Source organism: Melanostigma gelatinosum (assembly GCF_949748355.1).
Source record: "Melanostigma gelatinosum genome assembly, chromosome: 13".
Classification (NCBI taxonomy): Eukaryota; Metazoa; Chordata; class Actinopteri; order Perciformes; family Zoarcidae; genus Melanostigma; species Melanostigma gelatinosum.
In genome coordinates, this window is record NC_136646.1 from 3,312,832 (window position 1) to 3,328,349 (window position 15,518).

At 42.3% G+C, this 15,518-nt stretch overlaps 2 protein-coding genes and 1 long non-coding RNA gene across 6 annotated transcripts in view; 1 reads left to right on the forward strand and 2 right to left on the reverse strand.

Annotated features, from left to right (window-relative positions):
• Positions 1-10,515, reverse strand: rogdi (rogdi atypical leucine zipper). The gene is made up of 11 exons (XM_079282207.1): positions 10,307-10,515; positions 7,407-7,478; positions 6,950-7,032; positions 6,585-6,639; positions 6,406-6,486; positions 5,613-5,708; positions 5,421-5,519; positions 4,092-4,205; positions 3,961-4,010; positions 3,609-3,735; positions 1-2,344 (listed from the first exon to the last, which is right to left on the reverse strand). Exons 1-11 carry the CDS (start codon positions 10,379-10,381, stop codon positions 2,303-2,305), a joined length of 894 nt encoding a protein of 297 aa, XP_079138333.1. The 5' UTR covers positions 10,382-10,515; the 3' UTR covers positions 1-2,302.
• Positions 10,249-15,518, forward strand: part of LOC306787146 — a 14,096-nt gene continuing 8,826 nt past the window's right edge. The window contains exon 1 of the long non-coding RNA XR_013772530.1: positions 10,249-10,543. This is a non-coding gene — a long non-coding RNA (uncharacterized lncRNA). The remainder of the gene's footprint in view (positions 10,544-15,518) is intronic.
• The window catches only part of glyr1 (glyoxylate reductase 1 homolog (Arabidopsis)), a 22,168-nt gene continuing 18,742 nt past the window's right edge, over positions 12,093-15,518 (reverse strand). For 3 of the 4 annotated variants that reach the window (XM_079282206.1, XM_079282203.1, XM_079282205.1), the window contains one exon: positions 12,093-14,759. In XM_079282206.1, coding sequence (XP_079138332.1) covers positions 14,685-14,759 — 75 coding nt within the window. In that variant the 3' untranslated portion in view covers positions 12,093-14,684. The remainder of the gene's footprint in view (positions 14,760-15,518) is intronic. The other variant, XM_079282204.1, reaches the window with a different exon arrangement.

The window sequence follows — 15,518 nt, forward strand, 5'->3', positions numbered from 1 at the left end:
TTTCCACATTTATATATGCGAGGCAGCTTTTCAAAATAGATTAACACTTACTGGAATGAAGTCATTTGTTCAAGACTGGATTAGTGTTTGGTTCACAGGGAATCCAACAACATATGTGCAAAACATGTGAAATAAATATGAACATAGAGCAGACGAACACATGAAATCAGTAAACGTGACAAGTAGCTTATCATTCAGTCACATCCATGCAGTAACCAGGGAATGTGACTTCAGTCAATTACACCGAATGGAGCAATAAACACAAAAGAGAGAAGCAGCCCAGCACAACGGCCACACTAATGCCCCTCCAGCTCACAACGATACATCAACCTGGCACTTAAAGGGCCAGTGTGTGGGATTTCTGTGCATCTATGACCAGAAATATAATATAATATGCATCACTGTGTTTTCATTATTGTATAATCACCTGAAACTAACAACTGTTGAGTTTCTCTTAGCTTAGAATGAGTCCTTCATTTCTACATCGGAAGCTGGAGCATTGATGGACTTCACCTGTGTGAAGTGTTGGAGGGGAACTCCACAGCTGGTCCGGATCACAGTGGGTCTGGAAGGCCGGACATTGGACTTGGTCCACAAACACTGATGGTACCACCTGTCTCCAACAGGTTAGTGTTAAAGGATCACAGTGGGAAATGTTTTAACACCATGCATCCCCTCACAGCAGAGTCGGTTCCTCCCCTTCATAAAACCTTTTTCCCTCTTTGCAGTACTGTTGCATTCCGGCTGCTAGCAGCTAACAGCGCTAACAACAACGGCAACATTGCTGACAGCGTTAACCTGAGGAGAAGCGCTTCCATAGCGACGCTGTCGGTCTGGACGGCTTCACCATGAAACCGTCGTATTAGAGCAGTGTAGAGCGGCAGGCGTGAGCTAACCTGTGGGGTGCGCTCACGTGCACTAACATGCACTCAAAGCACACAGCCGGCCCGGCTATGTGAACAGAGCAGGAGAAGCTGTGATGAGAACACACACAGGGAGAGACTTCATTCTGTGCTCATTCCTCCTCTACATCGTGACATAGAGGACAGCTGTGTGATGATGTTAATGCTCTGAACGCATACACAGAACCTTTAAGCATAGCGAGCAAGTCTATGGAATTAGTGAAACTGAAACAAATTCCCAGATTAAGGGGGATGTTTTCTAAAAGAAGAGAGTAGTGTCATCTAGGGGGCCATGGCCAGACCCAGTGCTGGACAGCTCCACGAGTACAGCTGGATGTACTGTGAATGCACAGATTACCTTAGAGTGGTCAAATCAAGTCTCATGTAGGTCCAAAAACACCCCACAATGCAACTCAACATCTTTTGTTTGACCCTCCTTCCCAGTAAATGGCCACCTCCTTCAAACGCTGCACTTCCAGTTGCTAACAGACATTTGAACTGAAATGAGTGGGTTCCAAACCCAAACTAAGGGCGGAGCAGCCTGCATCTTCAGTGCAGACTGCAGTCCCCCATGAACACAGCTCTTTACATGTCCGGTCACAAATCCATTCTCAAGCAGTTAATTTGTGGTGGGAATGTGAGCCGACCTCAATCTGACTCAACTACAAGACATGCTCTGCAAATTTGACCTGAAGGGCTCCCGTAGCCAGGAGAGCTTTGCATTCTGGGATGAGTGAAAGCAACTGTTGTTCGCAGTTGGCTGGAGAATAAATGGAAGTCTTTTGGGCAGATACGAGCTTCTTGGACCTTCCTCCTATGTCTACTTTCCGACATATCTAACCGATGAGCAGTGAGACGTGGCAAGTTAGAGGAGTGCCCTTTGAAGAAAGTACCATTATATTGTAAAGGACTGCAAAAAGATGAAGAAACATTGAAAGTGCTGTGAGGGAACTCATCGGATAAAGACTGACCACTGTGACCTCTTAGTGCTGCTTAGTCCTCCAGCCCTGAGTGGACACTTAGTGCTCCACACAACACACCGATGATAACCTCATACATTCTCAGGAGGTACTCAATAATCCAAAAATAAATTCTTATAACAAATCAGCAACAATCACATTCATTCATGGAGGAGTTCAAGTCGGTGCTGTGAGATGCAACACACACACACACACACACACACACACACACATAGAAATCTCCGTCAGCTGGCAAACACATCTGGGAGTATTCATATCTGTTGGGGTTTGATTGGTTCCTTCAGCTAACCATGCAACACGTGAAGCTGAATGACGGGACGATGAATACATGTTTAAAACAAATGAAAACCTTCCCAGGACGTCCGTTACACTTGCGTGGTTAGTTTGCTTCTGCCGGTCTCTGGAGGGACAGGAAGTGGATCAGAAAGGTCTGTAGTTCCAGAAACTGGAGAAGACTGATATCTGCATGGATGGGAGGACAGAGAGGCGGAGCTAGCTTTATACACAATCACACATGCAGAGTTCATTGTCGAACAGTAGCCTTCACATGGTCACTGTATCAGCAGCCAGACGCCTGGACACCTGCAGCAGCATCACAACTCTAACAACTGTGATTGACAGCAACGTTGAGGCTGAGTTAATCGCTTTGTTTTTGGCCACTTAGCAGCTGACCAAGTTGAAATAATATCATCTCATAAAATCACCATAAAGCACCATTCACCATGTATTTAGAGTCATTTGTGTGGAAGTCCAATATTCACTCATCTTTTGTCTCCACCCACCAGGAATCTTTGGGAATATCATAATTAGATTTCATTTAGATTGTTGGTGTCACAATTCAATTGTCTATTCAATAAATTGAAGGAGGCACTATGTTCACTCACTCCAGTGTGTTTCAAACCATTCACTCATATTTTCAGTCCACTGAATTGCAATACAAGAAAACTGTGAGTCGAGTGAACACAAAAAAGCTACTTTTAAATTTAAACAAAGAGCACGAAGAATGAAATGTAATACAGTCTTCTGCCTGACGATAATGAAATGAGTACGGTAATCAATTCACCGACGCCCACTAAATGTTGTGGAGTTGTGAAACAAGTACTCTGCAGTGCTGTTAGTAATGTTAACGGTCGTTCTCTCTGTTCAGACGCAGGTCTGTTAGAAGGAAACTAACTCCAGTTATTTACTTCACCTGATCAGAGGTGGACCCAGGTTTTCAAAGTGAGCAAACACTGATCTGACCTGCTGCAGTTGAAGGGACAGCACCTGCTAAACACGAGAAGCTGCCACCCGAAGGTTCCGTACACCGACGGCCAAATTCACAAAGAATGGCTATCGGCCGCTGACCGCACCGTGAACTGTGCATCTCGAGGAACTGCTATGTTTTGCAGCTGAGTGCAATTTGCCCCTTTTTTGTTGCATCTGATTGATTTATACTTTGCCACATGTTGCCTTTGCCCCAAGAACACAGACGGCAGAACTCCAGGTCCTGACTGACGAGGTGCCGAGGCATTCCCAGAACAGAGAGAACCTCCTCATGATCCTTTTCTTTGTGTGCACGTTTAGGGACAGGAAAAGCTGCTCAATCCTTTTGAGGATTTGGCCCTGAGAGTAGATCGTTTGCATATGAAAATATTGATGAGTGCAGCTTTAAGAAGTCGTGTCACTTAAAGATTCATCAGGTGAGGATGAATGCTCAGCGTCATCTTGCAGGACAGACACCCACCTTGTCCTTGAGCTGCTGACAGAGCTGCAGCGAGATGGTGAAGAACACCAGCGTGTCATTGAGCCAAGGCACCACACACTCCACCTTGTGAACGTGGCTCACCTCAAAGCGGTTGTTGTTGAGCTCGCTGAGGAGGAAGAGTTCCCAGCAAAGACAGATCAGAGATACACATGCTACATACATGCTACAGAGCCCTGCCATCCACAAGTTAGGACTAATACGTATTTCTTCATTCTTCAAGTATTATCGGTAATTATTGTTTTCTTTGCATTAACTACATATCAATATTTGTATTTATTATTTCCTTAAATCGGTTTATGTATAGATCTAAAAGAAGGAAGGAAAGACTTACAACATTGCTCCTGGGTTGTGCAACACTGAGCTTCCAGCTGGCTTGTAATTCTAAGATGAGAGAACATGCAAACATCAGTGCCATGCTGTGAGTGAGGCTTCAGAACGTGTTGCAGAGCCACAAGGTCCGACCTTCATGGTGTTGGAAGGCAGCACATGAAGCTGGTACACGGTCAGGCACAGTTTGCTTAAGTTAATGTAGAAGTTCACCATCACATCCCCGGGCATGGGAGGAGTGAACATTTTCTGGAGATGGAAGGAGACAGACAGAACGGGTCAACAGAGGAATATGGACCCACAGTACGCTTACAGAGAGCACTGACCGGGTCAATGTCAGTACTTACACTATGTGGACACTTATGATGCACCCATATGTGATGGTTGAACATGTGACTGTGACACTATGGGCATTAACCTGTAATAACCTTCTTATTTACAATGGAAACCTGCCTGCTCTAATGTTATCACTATATTCTGTTTGTAGAACTAGATTACAGTGGTAGCTGTTGGATTGTTTCATACTCCTGTGATCCAAACAGTTTGAATAACAATAACAGAGCATTGTAAAGTCCAAAAGTAAAATCCATCAAGACGCCATCATTTTATTTATGTTGACGAAACTGATGACTTATATTGGCTAAAGATAAGACGTAACTCATTTAGTACGCCAAATCACTTTTTTTAAATTGTGTTTGCAGATTTGTAATGACATTGGAAAGCAAGGGGGGGCGGCTACGCTTTACTTAGATACAAGTAGGGGTCTTCAATAAAAGAAGGTTGTGAACGACCTGTAATGCACCAGAGGAGGATGCACGTCATGTTTACGTACTGATGTGGCTCACACAGATACAGCTTTTTATATTACAGACTTTCAAAAGAAAAAGGGGAGTTCACATCTATCCGACTTCCTTTAGGAGTAGTTCAAAAAGAAGCCATGTGCCGTAATCTAGAGCACCGAGGATGTGATTCATTGAGGTGCATCAAGGCCAGTGAAGATTGACACCTCAAGCACAGAGATACACGTTTGATTATTATATTAAATACTTCATAAATGAGACCAAATAAAAGCATTTAGGTGAAGTTAACAGGCTCTCGTTTTTTACTCTCATCTGTAAAACAACAGGTAAATGGACTGAACTTGTTTCTCTCTTTCCTAGTCTTCTGACCACTCAAAGCTCTTTAACTCTACATGACATCATTCACCCATTCACACACGGATGACAGGGCTACCATGTAAGGTACCACCTGTCCATCAGGACTAATATCATAAAGATGTTCTCTTCATTGGAACTATGGGCTTCACATACATTTGGCCATATCGTGAATGTCAGAATTCTTCACCAACAGAAATTCTTATCAAATATGTTTGTTTTTGTAACAAGTTTGTTGAAAAATAAGAAATATTGGCCAATAAATTGTTCATCTTTATTGTCAAGTGTGTGTGTGTGTGTGTGTCTGTACCATCAGGCCACTGGTGGCCAGCTCAGGCAGCGTCATGGAGGCCGGCGTGGTGAGGCGGTTCCGAGCTCTCGTCAGCTGGAGCATCACTGCATCCATGAGCTACAGCAGTGACAAAAACATGAGGCTATAGGATCAGAGACGCAGTAGAAGCTGGACCAGGCCATGGTGACCGTGAGGACACAGAGGACACACCTTATTAACCTCAGCCCCCGTCTTGAAGTGGTAGCTCTCGTCATGGCTGCCAAGCAGCTGGAGCGCCTGGTTCACATGGTTCCTGGCATCCTGAATCTGAAGGATGAACGGAAACAAGAGAGAGGTGGAATTGTCAGGATTTGAGTATTAATACAATTTGCATACAACAATTCATATTTTACATTTAAAGTCAAGATAAGAAAGTATATCCAGACGGACCAGACATGAGTTATCAATATACATGGTGAGAAACAAAGGGTTGGGTTAGCTCTCCTATGGAAGGCCCGTATTGATGTTAGGTGATGTTTTGACCAATGTTTAGACCCTACAGTAGGTATCAGGTTACACCGGCGCTGACCTTTAAATCCTGACCTCAGCTATGCTGGGGGGCCCAACTAGCCTCCAACTAAATCATCAGCAAACAAACATGTTGACGTCGCTGGACAGAAACCTCAACACAGCAACATTTGACCTGACAGCTGATGACATCATGACTCTAATGGTTTACAAATGATTTCATTCTTCTTCTTTTATCAAGAAAAAACGGTTTGACAGACAGAATCAGGTTCAAGCGATGGTGCAGAACTTCTTTGTCTCCCCCTTCTGGCAATGTGAGTAATCAAAGTGTAACTTCATATCAGGTCTGAGCCTCATCGACAAGCGTGACTGATGACAGCTCGGAAAGAGATTACACGTCTCAGTCAACATGTACATTGTAGTGGCCAATAAGTGGAAAAGCTCCTCATGAGAGAAAACAATGAGACGACTCTCACAGCATTAAACACTGACATACCTGCTGCAGTTTCCACAGCTTGTCCTCTCTGAACTGAAAATGCAACACTTGGCTGCTCTTTGCAACCTTCAGGTTTATGTCCTGTTGAGAAAAGCAAAACATTACCGAGGAACACATTTAGCTTGAATCAGTGTTTCCTCTTCACATACACAGACTCAATGAGAAGTAGTCGAACTCACGGCCTGAGTCAGAGCCTCTCCCTGCAGAGTCAGCACCCCCTTCACTTGATCCATGCTGCAAACCAACACATCACATTTTGAGTTCAGCATCACCAGAGGAGCAATAGGCAAGGGATGGCTTTACAGTGTGTGAGGGAGGGCAACCGGTCTGAAGATTACAACGTGGAGGAAACGAGCATTCATTCAGGGACACAGCATATTCCAAACTATACAGACGCTTCCTCCACAGGGAGAAGACATGTGGAACAGACAGGACCTATTCATTCTACTGAAGACACGCTATCCATTGTATTTCACTTATTATGTCCATACTGACTGTCCAGCATTGAGAGTTACACTTATAATACAAATGTTCAGAGGTTTACGTTGAGCTGCCGAGGATGAAGTTCTCCTGTTTTTGCTGACTCTCCAGGCCTGGCGTCGGCATGGAGAAACGTCTCGATGCCTCCTGTTGATGGCAGAGAAAACAAACTATTACGATCAAATCTCAATCAGTGTTGTGAAGTCACAGCCCTTGCGTTGACATTGTAGATGCATCGTTTCAGGTGGAAAATTCTACAGACTGAATGCTTCTGATCTAAAATTCTACTGCTGGCCTATAATCCAGTTACAGGTGTAAAAAAAACACACTGAAGATCCACGAGAGCTAGAACTGAGAGAGTCAAAGTCAAAGATCAAAGTCATCCCTTTGTAAGCTGGGGTTTCTGTTATAAATGCAAAGCTCCTCCAGACACACAGATGACTTCAGACACGTTTTCACAGACTACAGGTCAACATGTCCCAGCCCGTGTTACAGCGTTCACATGAAAGCTTGACATTTACCTTGAGGACATCCTGGAGCTGCTTTAGAACAGAATGTACTTCTTCTTTCAGCAGCCAGTTGAATTCCTCCTCCTGACAACCGGTCAAAACAAACATTTACCTTCGACACAATAATACAGTGGGACACCACACTTTCACTTTGAGACGTATTCCTGCACTGATGACTATGTTCATACTCAGTGGCGGCTGGTCAATAGAGGGCGCCGCCCCCCCTTGAGCTACAAAAAAATAATAATAATAATTTAAAAAATAAACTATAGAAATTGTCAATATTTGTGTTTTTGAAATATGGAATCACCCAGTAATATGTGTAAAATATGATATCTGCAGTAAATTTTTGCTTTTCCTGCACGTCCTCTCCGCCACATGTCAGCTGGCTGGGGCGCTGGAGAAACTGCCCCAAAGAGGCGGGTCTATGAAGCAGTTTAACCAATTGCTGATTAAAGATATAAATGTGTGACATACAATTCAGCCAATCAGCGTCCTCAAATAGATTCAGCACGTTCTCGTCAGGAGAAGTCTCTACAGGCGCCATCTTAACGACATGACAATGGCGAGCGAGAGCACTAACACTACTTCTCCAAGACTCAACCCTAACTCGGTAAAATCTCTACTCCAAGACCCGCTTGAGAGGAGAACTTTGGCGGAGAAACGACAGGTAAAGGAGCTGGGCCCAGATCAACCTGGCCAGTGAGCATTTCTCCGTTGAAGACGTCTACGCCCAACGTTGAAAAGACGTTCAGAATTGGTTGAAAAGTGAAAGTTTTCCCCCCGACTATTTGTAGACGTTGATTAAAGGTTCATAAATATAAATATGGAACTATAGACTGTGTGCTGTCAACAAGAAGCTCCCAGGACATGGTAGTGAGAGCAGAGCACATTATGTCTGTATGTTCATGTAAAATACGACTGTGTTTGCTGCTGGAACACGCATGCGCACGGACTCTGTGCATTTTTCTAAGTTAGAGACGCAGGAGACTAAGTGGAAACTATGATTAAGTATTTAGTTGCTACATATTGATCTGAGAGCATTTTGACATTGAAAACACGTTGAAAAGTGAGTTTTTTAGCCGACTATTTGGAGACGTTGATTAAACGTTCACGCTTAGACAGTGACGGCTGGTGGATTTTTTTTTTGGGTATGGCCATCCAATAAATTTCAGCAAATAGTATATATACACTAGTAGTATATATATATATATATATATATATATAGATATATATATATATATATAGATATATCTATATATAGATATATATATCTATATATATCTATATATCTATATATATATAGATATATATCTATATATAGATATATATATCTATATATATCTATATATCTATATATATATAGATATATCTATATATATATATATATATATCTATATATATCTATATATCTATATATATATATATATATATATATATATATATATATATATATATATAGAGATGTCTAGAAGTCCCTTTTTGTTCGTACAATTGTTTTAATTTATAATTTCTAGAGCAAATGGTTTTAACTGATTTAGCATTTAGCATGAGTAACATGCTAACCACAGTTAGCTTAAGTATTTGTCCCTTTTGATTTAACAGTGTTCCGGAGCTTGTGACCACAACGTTGTCTATGAGAGTCACTGAAGCTGTTCTGTCTTTTACCAGCTATATTCTGTCCGATGAATAAACGTCTGGTTGGAGCCATCAAAAGATATCGTGTCCTGAATTAAACACAACGGAGAGTACACAACTGCTACACGTGCACGTGCAGTAGAGACTTGCACGGGGACAGCTGAGAGGTGCACTAGCGGAGAGGACAAGCAGGAAAAGCATTTATTTTGCGCAGATATCCTATTTTACAAATATTACTGGGTATATTACACAGCTCAAAAACACAAATATTGACAATTTGTATAATTTATTATTATTATTATTATTTTTGTGGCTCAAGGTGGGTGGGGCCAGGCCCCGTGGCCCTATATTGGCCGGCCGCCACTGCGCTTAGACCAGATTTCAACATGATTTGCAATCCTACAATTTTCCGTCCTCTACATTGTGCTAACAATAATATATCATGATTTTAGAGGCTTACTAAGAAACCACATCCTCTACTCTGTTTTATAATTATTTTCAACCAATTCTGAACGTCTTTTCAACGGAAAAATGCTCACTGGGCTAGCTCAAATCCTGCCATGTTTCCAGCCGTCTCTAACTTAGAAAAAAGTCCGTGCGCATGTGTGTTCCAGCAGTAAACACAGAGTCGTATTTTACATGAACATACAGACAGAATGTACTCTGCTCTCATTACCATGTCCTGGGAGCTTCTTGTTGACAGCACACAGTCTATAGTTCCATATTTACGAAGTTTTGTATGAAACATTAAATGCGTTGAAATCGTGTCTTCATGTTCACTTCACTTATCAACTTAATATGCATAATATGATTTTGGAGAAGTACGTTTAAAGTAACCAAAATCGCGTCTCTTTCAACCTACAACTGAACAAACCATCAATATTTTAAAACAAATTGGTGATTTGTGACGTTGATATTGTAATCGTAATTTAGCCGGGTGAAAATACGGTGAAAATAGATCTAAGGCGTTCAGACCCCATTTCAACGCGTTTTCAACCAGAAATCAAGGTTGAAATATGTGTTAGTGCTCACTGGGACGGTGACAGCGCGAGCCCTGTCCACCTGCATTGCAGCGCGCGGATGCTACCGTCCCTCTCGGCTAGCAGCAGCCAATTACAGCAGCCGCTACGTTACTGACGCCCAGCCAGCTAATTATTTTAAACTATCAATTACAAATGTCAACACATGTTATATTAACCGACCAACGGCTCGGCCAGTGTAGCAGCTAGCCACAGAGCCCAACAGCGCAGTGTTTCCCCCGCAGTGTAGCTCACCAACACGGCTCTCTCCACTTGACTGGCAGCGGACATCCTGGGCAGCTCGGACAGAGATCTTTGCGTGTTGAGCATGTTGTGCAGAACACGGACACGAATAACGCCTCAAAAACACGGTCCTCTCCTTGGGATGACGGTCTAACGTCACTGGATTAGCGGCGGTTCTGTTGCCTTCACGAGCCGTCGGAAATAACCAAGCGCTCACATGAACGACCCATATCAACGGCAGATGCAAAGGTAAAAACGACCCGTTGGATCAAAATGCATGGACAATTGAAGGGACTGTGATCTCATAAGCATCACGTTATGTATTTACACCTGTGTATGCTTTAGTTCAAGTATTCGTCATGGATCACGTGCACTTTCTGCTGTTCATGCTTCCACTGTGGCAAATAACAGGTGCGTGCTCCATGTCATATGAAGAATCATCCAAAAACAAATGCATGAATGCTAACTGATGTCTTTAATTATCAATTTCGACCAAACCAATGACTGTATTGTGCTATTTACGAGAACCTCATGAATGCAGCATTATGCTGGTCACACGTTCACGATCAAACTGGCCCCACCCACTAGTCCTTATTTGGGAATACAACTTCCGCCCAGCGTCACACAAACATATGGTATTATGCAGCGTTCAAGTGACATGGAAAATGTTAAGACACATTATTCCCACCTATGCAGTTGGGAGTTTGGCCAAATCCCAATGTGCCCCCTTACGGACTCATGGACTTTGAGGCGCGCTCCCGCGAAGTCCGTGAGGGTTTAGGGATGTCCCACTGTCAAATCATCAAGTGTTTGAGGGCTCTCAGGCAGACATTTTGATTCCTTTATGAACCCTTTCCGTAACTTAGCCTAAGGGAATTACCCACAAATCATCAAATCAATGTGATGTTAAATACGGGGTTACCAGTGGACGCATGGAGAGTAAAAAAAAGGTAAACAAAGAGGACGGCTCACGTGTGTTCAGCCTGTCATATTCAATTTCCTCAGAAACATTAAGGGTTAAAAATGGAACAAAAAATAAACATGAAATCAGAAGATATTTATTTATTCATCAAATATTTGATTTAGTCATTGAAGCTGTTTTGACAAAACGAGTAAATACATTATATGAAGTCATCTAGTGAGGAAAGAGCCTGAATACTTTCAAATCAGGGAGTACAAAGTATCAAATAAATACACACAATCGTACATCATATTTTTTGTCGTTTTCATGGTAACGTGATATGTTGAAGCAAAGTGCTGTCCCATTCCTATTTACACCATCTCAAGCCCTCACAGTCTCTCACACTCAACCACTTACCAGGTGACGTCAGTAAGTCCTTGAGGGGGACATTGGGATTTGGCCTTTGTCTTCCCCTTTCAGCACACCCACTGTCATGCCTCACGACTGAGCTGACAAACGCTTCTATCGTGGGTATTAAGGCTTAGAACACATTATATATTGGTTTTGAGGCAAATAATAGTATAATCGTAAAAAAACAGTCCAAATAATGACTGGAACAAGATGGTAGATGGACATTTATGTCCCTTTTCTAGCTTAGTGGACAAAGCACGTCAGTTGCTCCTCATTCACACACTGATGGCAACAGAGCTGCCATGCCAGACGCAGGCCTGCCCATCAGGGCCAACCTGGGGTTCAGTGCCTTGCTCAAGGACACGTCGAAATGCAGACAGGAGTAGTCAGGGACTGAAGCTTCAACCTTGTGATGGATGAGTGGTCGACCCGCTCCACCTTCAGAGCTACAGATAACACTGGATCAGATTACACACGATTCGTCAGTAATTAGGAGAGGGTTTATTAAACACCACAAAAGTCTTGATACTTCCACATGTACACAAAAATCATAAATATCCCCCAAAACAAAGCTCCACCCTCCTTCCTTTAACAGGATCAACATCATTATTTCAATGCGATAGTAAGCCAGATTATATAAAGCACACATTAATAAACCATTTACACTGAAACTAAACAATCTACAGCATAAAGACACAGATGTTTATCGCTCTGTAGAGTCAAAACCAAAAGTAGTAGTTTCCATTATTCCTGGTTATTTTAGGTAGAACAGAAACCCTATGCAAACTAAATGTGCTATTTACATCCTTCTTCTAAAAACTCTTCTTCACACGACCGTGTGTAAGGGGCGCCGAAATCACAAACCTTTATCATTTGTTTGGCAAACTAAACATCTTTCACAATGGGACGCTGGATTCTGGAGATGAAACAAATGTATTCATATACAGTTTAAACTGATAAAAACCACCATGAGACTCAATGAGAATGTGTAATGGAGCACCGTGCTGCTTCCTGCCTTCCTGTAGTGGACAGAACATAGATGTGCTGTAATATTTGACCACGTCTGCGCATACTTCCTCACCATGTGGAACAGATAAGAGCCCCAAAACAATACCCACATCCTTCTTGCACTAAGGAGTTGTAAGATTGGTCACATCGAAAAGGAAATGAACACGACATGAAACCCAAAACGTACTCTACCAATAAGCGAACACAGAAGCCTTGAGCTAGGACTTCACACGTGGTGTTTGATCCGTTTCTAGTGGTGGAATGAAGACCCAACAGATTAAAGCGGTCCTCTTCTATCACAACTCTGACAGATGTCAGAATTCTGCACTTTCACCTTCTCCGATATACGACACCTCTGGTTGAGTATGCACAACCGTGCCAATGGTATGTTGCATGTGTTGGACATTGTCATCTGCATACTTATGTAGGGTATGAGAGACTCCGTAGTAGAGGTCTTCACAGAAAACTACCCTAACCTAACATGCACAGACTCGTTTTGAAAGACACCCATTGTTATGGACTAAATGATAATTCGGCCTGATTCAGAATAAACATGGAAGAAAAGAAAAAGAGCATTCAATAGATGCCACTGTTCATGTCCTTCACATTTACTAAGAATGATATAGCAGAATAGAGTCCGCTCCGATCCATGTGGATATCAGACATGCTGGCTCACAGACCTGAGACCTGCAGTAACAGAACTGGACCGTCTGACCCGATTAGACATTATCTGGACCCAGTAGAGCTCGACCAGTTACTGAATGTTTGAGGCAGGTACTGATATTTGAGCATTTCAAGTTCCAAATGTTAATAGAAAATTCCGCTAATATCTTCTGAACAAAATGCATGTTTTTTCAATAACGATCCTTTAAATGAGTTTATTGGAGCGTTGTGTTGGGTACTAGTGAGCGGACATTCTACAGTGTACAAACCAACTCAACGAGGACACGATGTCTAAGTGACCTCAACCGTATGGTTGGTCTTTAGTATCCGTTAGGCATCAGCACACACACACACAATGACCTTATAGAGGTTTATGTGGCCACGTTATCGGTCAACTTTACTCAAGCGTGAACTTGTGAAGACCTCTACTTCAGAGTTATCAGCCCAGCATGTGACCACCTGCTGTAAAAAATAAATAAGACAGAGTCCATGTTGACATTAATTACTTAATTTCCATATTTACCCAAACAGTTTAACTGAAGGGAGGGGTGTGTTAGGGTTAGAGTTATGCAACAGTGCATCAATAATTACAGTCCAACTAAAGCCAGGTACTGACTGGCGCTCAAGATGTTGTATTTATTACTACAGGTTCAGTGTTAGGGAACGAACCTGTCCAGAGCCACGAACTCACCTGCAGCTATGCATGCATACATATACATGCATGCGTGCATACATGCGTGCGTGCATTCATGCATGCATGCATGCATTCATGCATTTTCTTTAACCTATTCAAGAAAAATTTATAACACAAAAGCATAAATCATCTCGTCAAATAAAGCAACAAGCCATGGCCAAACTGCAGCAACAAGACCTAGAAAGAAACAAATAAATACTAGGCTTGAGACTTCAGGGGTTACAATATTAAGGCAATGCAGTGGCATCTTTTCTCTCATGGAATTCTGGACATTTTAAAAGAAAAGCGAAGATCACACTGAATTATATATACTCATTTGCACATGAACAACAAAACATATTTTGGGTTTATGCATCCACAAACACTGACAGCATTTTCTCTGGATGGGCTGGACACCCTGCTGTGGACCCCTCATCCTCGCTCTGCATCTCTTCCACCACAGTTCAGTTGTCCGAAACCAAACTGCAGTAGTACAACCTCATCTGGAGCACAGCATCGATCCCCAGTACAGTCAGAGCAATGCTCACAGTTGCCTCTAACAAAGGAATAACAACCCCATGACTTGTGGGCAGCTGAAATGAAAAGTGGCAAAATGAAGAAAAAAAAAAAAACACTGGAATTTAAAATAAAATTTTAAAAACTCATTACATGACAAGGGAGAAATAAGGAGGGATTAAAGACTGTGTGGTCCGGAGGTTAGGTCCCACCTCGCTCTAGTGGATGTAGGCCCTGTAGACTGCAGAGATATCGTTGTCTGACTGGTCCAGTGCCTTAGCCCTCTTGTACACCTGCAAAGTAACAGCACAACAGTTTCAGTTGTAATGCACATGCTTCACTCCTGTTACTGTAAATAGTAAATGGACTGTACGTGTTTCTCTCTCTTCTAGTCTTCTGACCACTCAAAGCTCTTTAACACTACATGTCATCATTCACCCATTCACACACTGATGACAGGGCTACCATGTAAGGTACCACCTGCCCATCAGGACTATAACAGTCACACACTGATTGGGGTTAAGTGTCTTGACCAAGGACACATCGACAGCCGGGGAGTGACCCGCTGATCTTCTGATAGAAGCACGACCCCCTCTACCACTGAGCCACAGTCATCCCATTTTAGCATTCATTCATTTATTGTTAGCAATGATTCAGCATTACTGCAGGTGCATGAAAGACATTCTCAATGGAGGTAAACAAGGCAGCTCTTGTACACTGATAAAGCACATCTATTATAAGCACTTTGTCTTTAAAGGATGTATAAATAAAGTAATTGTTGGAATGCTGTTATTAAGCTTTTTATTTTCAATGGGATCTCTGGAGAATATTTTCAAATCCTCTTAAACTTCTTCAACTTTAAATTGAATTCATTCAGCTTTTTGATATCTTTTAAACTTTTTGAACTGCAGCAATTTAACTTTTATGATTTTTCAGCCCTTTTCTGACTTTATAATGGGTGTGTATTGCGCAGCTTAGAGTGCGTGATGTCACCGCTAGAGTGATGAGCAGCTTGAGATTCTTGTGAAAAAAACATTCGTATTTTGCCACTG